This window comes from Orcinus orca, chromosome 19 (assembly GCF_937001465.1).
Source record: "Orcinus orca chromosome 19, mOrcOrc1.1, whole genome shotgun sequence".
Taxonomy (NCBI): Eukaryota; Metazoa; Chordata; class Mammalia; order Artiodactyla; family Delphinidae; genus Orcinus; species Orcinus orca.
In genome coordinates, this window is record NC_064577.1 from 34387226 (window position 1) to 34400952 (window position 13727).

General features: G+C 52.8%; 1 protein-coding gene across 4 annotated transcripts in view; it reads left to right on the forward strand.

The window, feature by feature from the left end:
- The window catches only part of TBCD (tubulin folding cofactor D), a 176468-nt gene that overhangs the window by 133659 nt on the left and 29082 nt on the right, over positions 1–13727 (forward strand). For all 4 annotated transcript variants that reach the window (XM_004275611.4, XM_049701841.1, XM_049701842.1 and 1 more), the window contains 2 exons: positions 693–715; positions 6727–6758. In XM_004275611.4, coding sequence (XP_004275659.1) covers positions 693–715; positions 6727–6758 — 55 coding nt within the window. The remainder of the gene's footprint in view (positions 1–692; positions 716–6726; positions 6759–13727) is intronic.

The following is a 13727-nucleotide window of genomic DNA, read 5'->3' on the forward strand; positions in this document are numbered from 1 at the left end:
AAAACCGTACCATCTGTTTAGGTGCATTTCTCACCTTTAGAGTGGAGTCTGGTGCTCACCTGACACTGTCAAGCCGGGCTGACGCCGTGTAACGCAGGAGGCGGTTCAGTGCGGGGACCGTCCCCTGTCCTCGGCTTCCTTTTTCTGTAGAGCCTGGGTAATAGTGGGACCTACTTGCTTGAGTTTCTGTGAGAATTAAAGAATGCATTCGAGAGTTGAGTGGAGTTGCTGGCGCAGCATGAACATTCAGTGAGTGGTGGCTGGGATGGTAGTTAGTGGTGATGCTGTGAATGGCTTCTCTGAGTTCCTTGCAAGGAGAAGGACCGTTAGGGTTAGTTTACTGCCTGAGGGGCTGTCGGGGGGGGCAGGTCCGGGTATCCAGGCCCCCCTCACTGGCTGGCAACCTTCTTCCTCCCCTCTCTGACCCCTGGTTTCTCTTCCAGGTGAGGGAAGGAGGGATCTGGGCTGTTGTGAGGATTAAATGTGGTAATGCACGGTGGGTCTTAGTGAGGGAGGGGCTTGTTAGTGAGGTGCTCTTGGAGAGTGGAGGGGCTCCATCAGCCCCTCCTGGGAAATGCCCACCTGTGTGTTTCTTTTTGTTATCCTTTTGATGCTTGTTATATACCTGCTGTGTTATTTTTTAAATCCTAGTAATTTAAATAACTAAGTAACTTTCAATTCTTTATTTTTAGCTTTATGATCGTCAGTTATACAGGTAAGCTTTACACACCTGAAGTTTTATGTTTTGTGAAGAAAATATTGGGCCCCTAGTCATGGGTATCTCCCGAGTGGTCCTGGCCAAGTTGCCTGTGCTTATCCTGTTTGAGGGGGTGAAGAGCCATGAAAGCCTGGTTGGATTCTGAGCTTCACTGACGACATGGTGAGAAGCTTGCTCGTTTGACTGTGGAGTCTGACGGGGCTGGTGGCTATGGACAGTCCACCTGCAGCAGCGGCACCGCCTGGATCTGCCTTCTGCCCTTTGCAGTGGGTCTTCTCTGCCCTGGAGGCTGTGGTCTGCCCTCTGAATGTCGTGCGGATAGAACCAACCTGTGGAGCCTTGGGGTCTGGTCTTTGTCACCGAGCGTGCTGTTTCTGAGATTCACCATGTGGTTGGCGTACGGTGGTGTGTTCTTCTGTAGTGCCGTGTGGTGGTCTGTGGCGTGTGTGCTTGGTGTGTTTATCCGCTCGCCAGGTGATGGGCATCTGGGTTGTTCCAGCTTTTGGCTTCTTCGGGATAAAGCTTGTGTGAACATTGGCGTACGAGTCTTAGTGTGGACGTGTTGCTGGGTCATGCGGTGCAGTGTGTCTAAGGTGTCCTCATCAGCGCTGGGGTGGGGCTGATCCTTGGGTGTGGGGTAGCTCATCACCACTTTAGTTTGCATACCTGGGGCCTGGTGACCTTGACACCTCCTGTGTGGACTGGCTGTCCTCCCTCTTCTGTGAAGTGACTGTTCAGATCTTTTGCTCATAAAAAAAATCTCATGCTCTGTAGTCTTCTTACTAAGCTGTCAGCACTCTTGTCATGTTCTGGACACGAGCTCTTTGTAGACAGGTGATTTGCCAGAACTTTCTCCCAGACTGTGGCTTGCATCTCGTTTTTCTTGTGTTTTAATGTAACACGGTGCAGGGCAGTGGATGTCAGCCTGTTCTTGTTTGACGTGTTCTCATTTTGGCCGCTCTTCCTGCCTCCAGCTTTCCTGGCAGCCCAGGGCCTGCTGTGACCTCCCCGCCCAGGGTGGCTGGGGCCACACGGGGGCTTCTCTCAGAGGTTGCTCAGGTGACCTCACAGTTAGCTGGCTTCACCCTCTGCTGATTTGGATCTGGTCTCAGTCGGTGCTTATAATTTAAACTTGATCTTCTTTAAGCCTGCGTCCCCTGCCTTACTTCAGAATCCCTTTTCGGGATGAGTCTGCCTGTGGTCAGTTTGCTCACTGATGGTCAGACCTGGCCACCTCTCGGACCTCCTTGCGACCAAGTGGGCACGTAGGTGCGAGCGGCTCCTCCGCATCCTGCAGCGCCTCCAGGATGTGGGCCACGTCTGTCAGGACCCTCCGTGTTCTCCGTGGTCTCTGTGGCCTCCGTGGTTGGTGTGGAGACGGGCCGAGGTCTCAGGGCTTTTTGGTGGTGTCTGTTCCCTGTTTAACTGTCCTTCCCTTAGGGGCATCCTGCAGGTGATAAACTCTGCTGAGTGAGTCTCCTCCTGGGTGGGTGAGGCCTGGTGTAGACCTGAACCAATGGGCATGGCTCTGCCTTCCGGTTCCTGCTTCCTGGATGGAGGCCTGGAGGGGGTTCCCATGGGGAGGCCCGTGGGCTGCTCTTGGCTGTTCCACTGATGCTGCTGCTTTTCATCTGTTTTAACAGAAAGAAAGGAGCGACTCACTTCCCCTTACATAAAAACATGTTCATTTGTTTCTGGTGAAATGGCTTGAACTCCACGGGACTAACCAGGGATGAGGCAGGCAGTGAGCTGTGTGTGGAGGCCACCGACCACCCCAGGGCCGTTGTGCTTCTGTTGTGTGCGTGTGCGGCTTTCTTTGGAGCTGAAGGCTTCTGATGAAATCCGTTAGCATCTTACAAATTCCAAATGCACATCTGCTCTTTGCCTTTGAATTTTCTTTTCTAGTGATAAATCTCAAAAGATAAATAGAAAATAACCCCATTCAGTGAGGCCAGTGTAGGAAGATAATGCATGTGGCCTCTGGTGCAACAGAGGCCCTCTGGGTGGGATGGGCCTGGGTGCCTCAGCAGTGTTTGTTCACGAAGTGTGACTCCCACACAGGTCTTGGCCAGAGGCCCTGGCAGTGACCACAGAAGGGGGGGGTCACATGGCCCCACAGGACCAGGCCAGAAGGCTCTTGCCGGGGCTTGAATGCGAGGTGTCCAGTCCTTCTGACCTTGTAGATCCAGCTTAGCCCCATTATTTCCTTGGACTATTTTCTTATTGTGAGTTTGGGGGTCCCCAAGACCACCTTCAGGCTCAGTGGCTTGCTGGTGGAAGGACTCAGAACTCAGCAGAGCCATTATGCTTGTGGTTATGGCTTATTGCAGCAAAAGGATACAGATTAAAATCAGCAACATAAAAGGCCCGCAGGACAGAGTCCAGGATAGGCCAGGCACCAGCTTCCTGGGCCCCTTCCCTGAGGAGTCACGCTGAATCCTCCCTGTGGCCACATGCACAGCTATTGCCACTCAGGGGGGGTCTCCACCACCCCTACCTCCCCCCGCCTCCAGGCCTTGGCATCCAGGGTTTCCATTGGGTTGAGCTGATTCCCTGTGACCTGAGGCCTCACCATAGATGGCACCAGCGTAGACCATCCAGCAGGGCCCCCGGCCCAGGTAAACAGAGGATCCTGTCCGGCAGAACCTTCTAGGGGCTGGGAGGTGACCTCCCACATCTGGGACAAAGCGCCAGACCCACCCTTCCTTGGCCCTCACCTCCAGGAAGCGGCCTTGGCTGTGGAAATAAATCCTCTGTCCTTGAAGGGACCCCTTAGGTCTGTCTAGTGCTAGAGTCGTGCGTCCCATGTGCCCTGCAGATCCCTCTGCACCGGCAAAAGGATTGGAGCATCCCGTAGGTTCTGACAAGCTGATGGGGCTGCCCCGTGACACCCTGGGGTGGTCAGTGCTGGCTGGCCGTGTGGGATTGTGCTGGGAGGACCTCTGTGTGCGGTGAGAGCTCTGAGCACTCGCTGTGTCCAGCAGGTTGGAAGGAAAATTCCCTGTTGGGGAGGGGCAGGAGGGTGAGGACTCCTGGCCAGGCCGCCTGGTGCTCCTGTCTCACTGGGAATGCCTGAACTCTCAAACCCAGCAAGTGCTTCCCGTCAGCAGGCCTGGAGTGCTCTCGGGAGCCCTCGTTGAATTTCCTGTGACACTTGAGTTCATGGCAGCCTCATTGCTTGTGATGGCCGCCTCCCAGTCCCTGCATGTCACCTGGCAGTGTCAGGCCCTCCTGCAGGAGTGGTGACAGGCCTTCCTTTGCAGAACAGAAGCGTGAAAGTCTTAATCTTAAAGAAATGTGAACTGTGGGTAAGTGGAAACGGCAGCTCACGTAGTCGAGGGAGGTGGATCTTGATCTTGGAGGGGAACGTGAGGTGCATGTGGGATTTGCACCAGCCCCATGCTCTGACCCCCTGGAGGGTGTGCTCCTGCCCCTCTGTGAGTGAGCAGTCAGCCCTTGGGAGGCCGCCCGGTGTCCTGGGAGCTGTGGCCGTGCGGCCCCAGGGGTGCCCGGGCCCCTTGGTCTCTTTGGGGCCTCCAGTTGCTTTCTCAGCGATCTGAATGATGTTGGGAACTGTGTTCTCTTTGGCAGACTGTGCTCGGAAGTCTTCCTGGGAAAGGGCATAGCAAGGATTGATTTTCTGTAACCCCCAACATTTTATCTTGAGGGATTATGGGTCTAAATAAAATTAGTGCAGTGAATACCTGTTCACCTTTCCCCCATTATTAATAACATTTTGACTGTTTGTTTTATCTCAGTTAGTGTGTGTGTGTCTCTCTCTTTATATGTGTATCATTTCTCTTTATGGAAAGTAAGTTGTGGGCATGTTGCTTCCTCTTTAAAACTTGAGAAAGCATCAGGGAAGAGCAGAGACTTTGTCCTGTGTAACCATGTACAACCAGTGTCCCCACCACACCCAGGAGAGTCGGTGTGACCTCAGTGACTTGTGAGCGCAGGTTCCTTCAGGTCATCTTCAAATGCTCTCCGTAGCCTTTCCCCTTTGAACTAGGACCTGCTCAAGTTCATGTACTGTGTTTGGTGTTATTCAGTCCCCTCTGTTTTTGTTTTTCATGATACAGTCTCTTTTTAAGAGTTCAGGCCGGTTGTGTTGTGTAACATCCCACATTGTGGGTTTGCTGGGTTGTTCCCTGATGGTTGGACCCTGCTTACCCATGGCATGGCTGGCGTGGCTGGTATGGCTGGCGTGGACCCTGGTGTTGCCTGTGAAGGGGCTGTGCCAGTGCACTTGTCCCCTAGTAGAGACGCTGAGTTGATCCCTGGGTTCAGGGATGACCTCCAGAAGGTCAGACGTGCCCGTGAGCGGGGTGTGTCCCCTTGCAGCTGGCGGCTGACCTGAGGCGGTGGCTTCGAGATGTGTGGATCCCCGGTGTCCAGTGCCTGCCTGCCTGGCCTGAATCAGTCGTCGCTCTGCGGCCTGCCAGAGGGTGACTGGCTGATCCCCTCATTCGCTTTCCGATTTGTCTGGCGAGAGCAGCGTCGCTCCCCACTCCCACCCTGCTCTCTCTTTCTAATGTATCACTATAGACCCACGGGTCCTCCCCGCCCCCCAGTACGTTGTAATCCAGGAACATCATTGTTATTCTTTCTGTTGCTCAAGCTGTCCCGTATTTGACCCACAGGAGCCTGTTTAAATGAACTCCTCTGTCATTTTCACATGATTCACTTAGTCTTTGAGCCATATCTTTTTAAACCTCTTTGTTTCTATTAATTTGCTTTCTGTTCCTGTCTTCATTGATTGCACTCAGTGCAGTTTTTATTTTCAGATCTGTGTTTTTTATTTCTTGAGGTTCCTTTCGTGTCTTCCTCATGCCTCAGTCTCTCTCCTCCTCTCCTTGGACACGTGCAGAAACTAAGAGCTGTTCTGACCCCGCGAGTTCATTCTGTCGTCTTGGGTGCTTCTGGGTCTGGTTGTGTGGACTGGTTTTCTTGGAGCTGTGGGTCGTGCTTTCCTGGTAGTTCTGTTGGGTGCCAGGCTTTGTGGTATTTTTGTCGCTGGGCACCGGCTGCTGCTTTCTGGTGGTGTTTGGTTGGTGGGATTGGTTGAATCCTTTCAAGCCCTGTTCTGAAGGCCTGACGGGGCCAGGACAGTCTGACCGGCTGCCGAGGCGGCCCTTCTGCTGACGCCTCGTGCGTGACCAGGCCTGTGCTCTGGCTCACGGGGGCTTCCTCCTGCCCGTATGGGTTCCTGCAAGTTCCCTGCCTTCTCCTTAGGAGCATTTCTCTCCTCTCAGGCTCAGGTAGTTTCTTTTCTCGCATGTGCAGCTCGAGGTCAGCGCTGTCTGGGCTGCTCCCCAGCCCCTCAGATTTCAGCCACCTCGGCCTCCCCACCTTCCAGCTCAACCTCTTGACTCCGCAGGACAGGCGGCTCTGCTGGGCTTCACGGCTATGCCTTGGGCTCTGGGACTTAGCTGCTCCCTCCCTCCTCCCAAGACCTCTGTTTTTCGGCATCTGAACCTTTGTTTATTTCATCCAGTTTTCTATTTATTTAAGGCAGGAGGGCAAACTCGAATCCTGTTCCTCTACCTGGGCCAGGAGGCAGTCTCATAAACTTCCTACCTTCTCCCTGGAGTGTTTCTTGGATTCACGTCCACCAGTTTCCCGTTGTCAGCGTCCGGGGTCAGTCAGGGTCCAGACGGGCAGCATTTCCTCTCCCCAGTCCTGCTGGATGATGATATCTTTCTAGTGCCTTAAGTTCCTTTAGTTTTTACAAAGTAAGAGTTGAACAGTATTTGGGATTTGTTATATGTGATTGTGTGATGTGATTAGTACCAGTGATTAGAGTCTCCAGTAAAAACTGAAAATCGTCTAGAAGGCAGTCACAGCACGTATTTTCATAAAAAGTAGTTCATACTTCCAACAACAAATGCAGCTATTTAACATCATAATACTTTTTGGAGCCTGAAGTTACATCTGTTTCTTGGTGAGGATATTTTATGTTGTTTTGTGTAACAGGAGATTTAACCTTGAATGTTTTCATTACTTTTCAGGGGTCTGGGAGGAGAACTCATGAGACAAGCAGGTAGGTCTGAGCCACAGAGGCTGCAGATGTTGGGTTGTGATCCTTTTTTCCCACCATTGAGGGAAGACAAAAAGTCCTAAGGGCATTTACTTCATTGCTTTCAACACTGGGAAGTTCCCTGATGGGCCCCTTTGCAGGGACAAGTGGCGGTGTACCTGGCCTGCACACGGTAACCCCGGGGCTACTTGCCCAGCCCACTGCTTCTCCTGTGTGTGTGCACTCGAGGCTCTAATTTTCAGCTTCTGTGGGTTTTTTTTTTTTTTTTTTTTTTGCGGTACATGGGCTTCTCACTGTTGTGGCCTCTCCCGTTGCGGAGCACAGGCTCTGGACACGCAGGCTCAGCGGCCATGGCTTACGGGCCCAGCCGCTCCACGGCATGAACCCGTGTCCCCTGCATCGGCAGGCGGACTCTCAACCACTGTGCCACCAGGAAAGCCCAGCTTCTGTGGGTTTTGATACATTTTAGTAGCCACGGGGCTGCTGGTGGCTGGGGTGGGATGGGTGAGAAGGGGATGGTAAAGTTAGGGATGTCACATGTGGCCATCTTTCCCTCTTCAATACAATATTTAAATGTAACTGTAGAGCAAAGAACAGTTTTTAAGATTATATTTAAATGTTTGCAGGGAACTCAAGAGATGCCAACATGTAAATATCTAGATTTCTTGAAGCCTTTTCAGCTAAACCTACTAGAAAACCCAGGACTCCGTGCTTAATCAGGCGCTGGGTCAGTCCTGGCCCCATGGTGGGCCAGGGTCCAGGAGAGCCCCTCACCCAGGGAGGGGGAGGGCGGGTGGGGGTTAGTTGGTGTCGATGTGACAGACGTGCCGTCAGCGTTCTGGGGTTGCAGGGGGTGACCACAGAACATGTCTGCTTGGCCAGGGACGCGGGCTGGTCGGCACGCCAGAGGGCAGGTGGGGTAGCACCTGCAGTCCTGACTGCGCCTGCCCGGCCCCCTCCCGCCAGGCTGCAGTCATGTGTTGGGATCAGCCCGAGCTCGTGAGTACTCGGTGGAGTCCCCTGGCCTTATCTTCTGGGCCCTTTGGTGCATGTGGTTGTGTGTTTCCGTCCTGGGATTCGTGTCCCCTTCTGGAGCATTCCACCCTGCCAGTTCCCACTGTTCCTTTTTGATCTTCTTCCCCTGCGCCCCTGCCTCTCCCCTCTGCCCCTCCAAGAGTTCATGTCTGCCAGTAGCCACTTGTCCCTGGGAAGGGGTTTACAGGGTCCCTTACTGCTCTCGGTTGTCCCAAATCCTCTTCCTCACAAAGAACTGCTGGCTTTCTTCTTCTGCCCCAGTCCTTGCCTGACTGGGATTCTCAGTTTTGTTAGGAGTAGAGGTAGTGTGCAGATGCTCGCAGGCGCTGCAGAGACAGCCTTGCTGAGCTTCCGGACACTCCCTGTACTCAGACCTTGGCTGGTCTGCAGGCCAGGAAGGCGGTGCCTGGCCAGGCTCTGCTGCAACCCAGCTGCAAGGCCCTCCCCACGGCCCCCCACCACCCGGAGCTCCTGCTCTGATCTTCGTGCCCAGCCTGTGCATATTCAGGGCCCAGTGGCCACGGTGACTTCATGCAGGTCTGGCATGTCACACCTCCGTCCAAGGAGGAGCAGCGTGGCGAGTGGAGTCCCAAGGGAAGGGATGGCCCTGGCCGGTGGGAGGGTGTTGGGGTTCAGAGTGGCCACCAAGCTGGAGAGTGCTGGGCCTCTGGGTGGCCAGGTAGTTCCTTTGTCAGGGGGCAGGGCGTGTGTGGGGTGAGGCCTGGGTAGGACCGAGCACGGGAGCCAAGGGTGCAGTGAGGGCGTGTGGGCAGGGTCTCCCCCAGCCACAGCTGTCGCAGAGCTCCTGACCGTACTGTGGCCTGGCAGCGCACTGTCTGCCCAGGACTGCTCCACATGTCTTGAGTCAGACCACACAGGAGATGCATTCCCACCTGAATGTGGGAAGAAGTCCTGGGCTCCTAGGAGCAGCGTGAGAGGCAGTGTCATTAACAGGCCAGTCCGCCGTGCACAGGCTTCTTGTCTGCCACTGGGGACCGACCGGTATTTGTGACTTGACGGCAGACAGGAGTGGTGCTGCCGGGTCCAGAACACAAGAGGCCCGACCAGGGCCACGTGTGTGGGTCTGTGTGTGGGCGCACACACCTTTGAGGGGCAAGCCAGGGATGCAGGGTGACTCCAGCAGTGCAGACGACGGGGCCCCTCAGCAAGAAGGGGAAACGAAGCCGGAACGACTTCATGGGAAGCCAGACATGTCAGGAGAGCAGGGGTTGGCTGAGTCAACGAGCTTGAGGACTCACTGTGCACTGCCCAGGTTGTGAGCAGAGATACCTGGGGCTGCCCTCCTGGACCCACAGATGTCAGAGCCAAGGCCACCTCGGGTGCGGAAGGAGGAACTGGGACTGGAGGCAGTGGGTGGGGAGCTGAACAGAGGTCCCTTCTAAAAGCGGTCCAGATGCTCGATTCTGGACGAGACCTGCGGGGCCTTGTGTCCCGGTTCATTACTGTCGAGTAAGGCACAGGCTTCCCTAAGGTGTCTTCAAGGGATGTAGTTTGCTTTTGGTGATTCTCTTTATGAATGTGAGGAGGGAAGCACAGACATGTAGAAATCCACAAAACGGCACTAGGAAAGCCTGATTTCAGTTCCCGAGATGATTCCTAGTGGAACTGGCCAGTCTCAAGGATCTGAGAGGGCTCACCTTGTTTACGGATGGACTGCTGGTGATTCTGTGCAGGAACCCCCGTGCGAGTCCCCGACCACATGCACGCCTTGCTGAGGTCTGGGGCGTGAGTGGACGGGAAGGCCCGAGCCTGGTGCACGGGGCCAGCTGACCTCCTGGTGTTCTGGCCACTACACCGACCCGACCCGGAGGGACCCGCCTGAGGCCCGCGTCTCTCGCCTCCTGCCTGCCCTCGGGGACTTCTCTGCTGGGAGGTTCGTTTCCTCCGTGTCAGCTCAGTGTTCTCATGGGTTTGACGGGTGTCGCTTGGGGCATGGACTCTGGAAACATGAGCTGGTTTCTGCCGGCTGACACTCAGACTCTGAGTCGCTCCCCTGCGTGTCATCGACAGCTCGTGATCTGCAAGCCGTTTCTGGGTTTAGGGGCTTGGCCTGGGGTGGGGTGCAGGGCATCTGTTTTTGTGTTGAAGCAGTGACTTTGCACAGAAACCATTGCTCACAGTGAAGAGGAAATAAAAAGATCACCCGTCATCCCAGCGGTTGGGGACAGCCACTTTTTCAGGGATTCCTTCAAGGTGGTTGTTCCTTCCTTATCAGTTCATGTCTCAGGAAGTTGGGGTCATGTTGCATGTAGCCTCCCACGCCAGCTGGGTGAGCTGCTCAGGGCTGCAGAGTGCTGCGGCTGCGTCGCCCCGCCACCCGTCACAAACATCGTCAGAGCTTGGGAGAACTGCCTTCTTAGGACAGGGAGCGAGTGCCAGAATGGATGTGCACTCCTGAGCCGTTCCTGGGCCGCTGCCGCGTGCTTCCCAGAGTGTGCCGCCAGCCCGGCAGACAGACGGAAGGGGAGGATCAGGGACTGGCCACCTCGTGTTACTTCTTCTTGGGATAGGCGCTGGGAAGATTTGAGGCTGAGTGGCCACTCCCCGCACATCCTCAGCTGTGTCTTATTGGCTGTTGACCCCATCTGTTGAATTCTTAATTCTTGTGTGTCTTTCATAATTTCTATTTATCTTTCATAGTATCTGTATCCTTGTCATGGTTTTCAGTCATTTCTTTCACCTCTTTGAACACGATAAGCACAGTTTATAATCTGTCTCTAAAAAATACCATCACCTAGTCCTTCTGTGGTTCTGTTTGTAAAGGCCTGGATGTTGGGTATGAAAAATTACAGCAATACTTTGAGGCCTAGAAACGTCTCCTCTCCCAGAGAGCCTTTACCTTTGCTTCTGGCCAGACGTGGGGGATTCAGTGCTGGGCTTCAGCGAGCTGACCCAAACTTTACACTTACTTCTAGGGTGTGGTTCTTTGGATTCAAACCCCCCTAGAAGGCCTGGACTCCCAGGTTTGTACCACCACCACCCCTTTGAGGCTCCTAGACGCCGTGGTCATCGTCCTGGATTTTAGTGCCTCCTCCGGGGCCCCCGATACAGGTCAAGGAGAAGCTGCTCTCCTCACTGGGTGGCTCAGCAGTGACTCCGAGCACTTACTGTTTGATTTTAATTTTGTCCAGTGTTTTAAGAACGTCTTAGCTGTGGGGTGGTCTATATTACCTAGTGTGTTCGTTTTTTCAACCTTTTATTTTGAAATAATTGTCAACTCACAGGAAGTTATAAAGTCGGTACATAGAACTCTTTGCTGCTTTCACCAGCCTCCCCCGGTGACAGCATCTTAGGGTATCACGTCAAAGCCGTGAAGTCAACGTTGGCGTCCTCCCCACTAAACAGACAAAAGACCCCGCTCGGCTTTCAGCAGTTTTCACGTGTGTCTGGGTTTCTGCAGCTGCGCTCACAGGAGTCCAGCCAGCACCGGTGGGGGTGCAGGACTGTCCCCTGCGAGGCCTCCCGCTGCCCCTGCTTCGTGCCCTCCCTGTCCCTCGGGCAGCCACTGATCTCTGCTTGCCCCTGTACTTTGCCATTTCGAGCACGTTGTATAGATGGAGTCTCATGGTGTCCCCTTTTGGAGGCTGACTTTGTCCATGAGTGTAATGGCCCTGAGACCCATGCAGACAGTTCATGTGCTCATAGGTTGTCTTTCTTGTCTCCTTGTCTGGTTGCATCAGAGTTTGTTTTAACCCTTTGCCCATTTGGGCTGATTCCAGCGTTTGCTACTGTGAATAAGGCTGCCAAGAACGTTTGCATACAGGTTTTTGTGTGAACGTAACTTTTCATTTCTCGGGGATAAATGCCCAAGAGTTTCACTGCTGAGTCATATGGTTAAGTATATGTTTCCTTTTGTGAGAGACTGCCAGACTCTTTCCAGAGTGTCTGCACCATTTTACGTTCCCACCAGCGATGTGTGAGAGAGTTCCAGTTTCTCCACATTGTCACCAGCACTCGGTATTGTCACTGTTTTTAACCTTGGCGGTCCTAGTAGGCTTGTGGTGATATTTCATTGTGGGTTTAATTTCATTTTCTTAACGGGTGGTGATGCTGAACATCTTCTCATGTGCTGTTTTTTTCTTTTTTTTTAACTTGATAAAATAAAGTACATTTAAAGTTCATATGCAGGGAGAATATCCAAGAAAATTATTTTTAATAATAATGAGGCTTGGCTTCTCCAGTCCCTAAGATGTCCTGTGAACTGCTCTGTTCAAAGCAGAATGGCATTTCTTAGGAGCAGGCGAATAGATTGGCAAAATGGAAGAGAGAATCGGAAGTAAAAGCATATGTGGGATTTGACGTGTGACAAAGAAGACGTGTTTCCAGCCTCGGTGAAGAGGGCAGTTTATTGAGTGGATGATGATGTCGCAAGGGGCCATGTGGAAGAAAACAAAACTGTGTCCCTACTGCACACATATACAAAACTAAACTTCTGATGAACAGAAACTTAACTGATTAACTAAAAACTTCAATATAAAAAAATATAATTTAAAAAACTTTAAAGAAATTTTAGGAGACATTGGAGGATCACGTTGGTCCTTAAAAAAACTTCCTAATTTGGAAGTTTTCAAATCTACACAAAGCAAAGAGAAATAGAGTAATGGGTCCCATGTATCGGGCCCCCAGCCTCAGTGAGCATCCATATTTGCTCGTCTTGTTTTATCTGTTCCCTCAGCGTATTCCTACCAGTCCCAACCCCAGAATTAGAAAGCAGATGCAGACACTGTGTTGTAGTAACTCTGTACTGGTTAGTTCTAACTGGTAAACACTTTTTTTTGTTCTTTAAATTTGTTTCGTTTTGTTTTTGGCTCTTGGCACATAACCACCTAACAGAATTAACAGTAGTTCTGCAGCTAGAAAAGAGCAACAGAAAATAGTTTGTTTAAATGAATATTAAAAGCTTTTGTATGGCGGAATAGACTGTGTATAAAATTAGTAGACAAAACATAGATTTAGAGGTACAGCAGTTGAAAGGTGAAGTTGTTATTTATAGGCTGCAAAGACTTTAAAAATTGCCAGTAGAAGATAAGCAGTCCAGCTGAGAATTGGGCCATGCAGGTAAGTGGACACTTCACCTGAGCGTAGACCCAGATGGGCTCTGAGTTGGTGATGGGTGCCCAGGCTCGTCTGGTCACTGGGGAGTTGCTGATTAGCTCCACGAGGTGGAAGTGTCTCCTCGGATCACGTTGGCTATGTCAGGGCTTGGTGGCCCTGCTGCCGACAGGGTCCTCGCTCTGGAGTGTGCCTTGTTACAGTCTTTTCAGGCTGCTGTGGGCGGTGTCTCTTATGATTAGAAATGTGCAGTCTTCTGCCCTGCAGGGCCACTCCTGGGACTCTGCACCCAAAAAACGTGTAAGGGTGATGGGCAACCTGATGGGCAGACAGGCAGTCTGTGTGCCGACAGGGATGTGTGTGGCCACCTTGTTTGAAGTGACGAAAACTGGAAGGAGAGCTTAGCCCGTCAGGAAATACTGAATAAATTGTTTCACAGCCATAGTGTGGGATGTTACCTGTCTACTAAAGAGCGTGGGCTCTCCAGCGGTTGGTTATGCCGTTAGAGAAAAAGAGCAGTTTGGCGGCAGGAGCCGTGTGCGAGGGCCTGTGTCCGTCCTGATTCTGCTGGAACCTCCTGCCTCTGGCCCCTGGGCCCCCTCGTGCTGGGTAGGGCCACGTTTGTGGACACAGATAGTGTGAGTCAGGAGCTGTGAGGAGGAGGGATGGTGTCACTCTGTCGGGAGCCTTCCGTGCTCACGCAGACTCTGCAGAGCTGGCTTCCTCACGAGCCTAGCAGCATTTCAGATGACGGCCGCCACCTGTCCCTGGGGTCCCTGGGTGACAGTGACAGGCACCCCTGTTGATGCGTGACAGATGTACAGCATGAGCAGGGGGAGCCGTTGTTGCCATGGACTCTGAGCT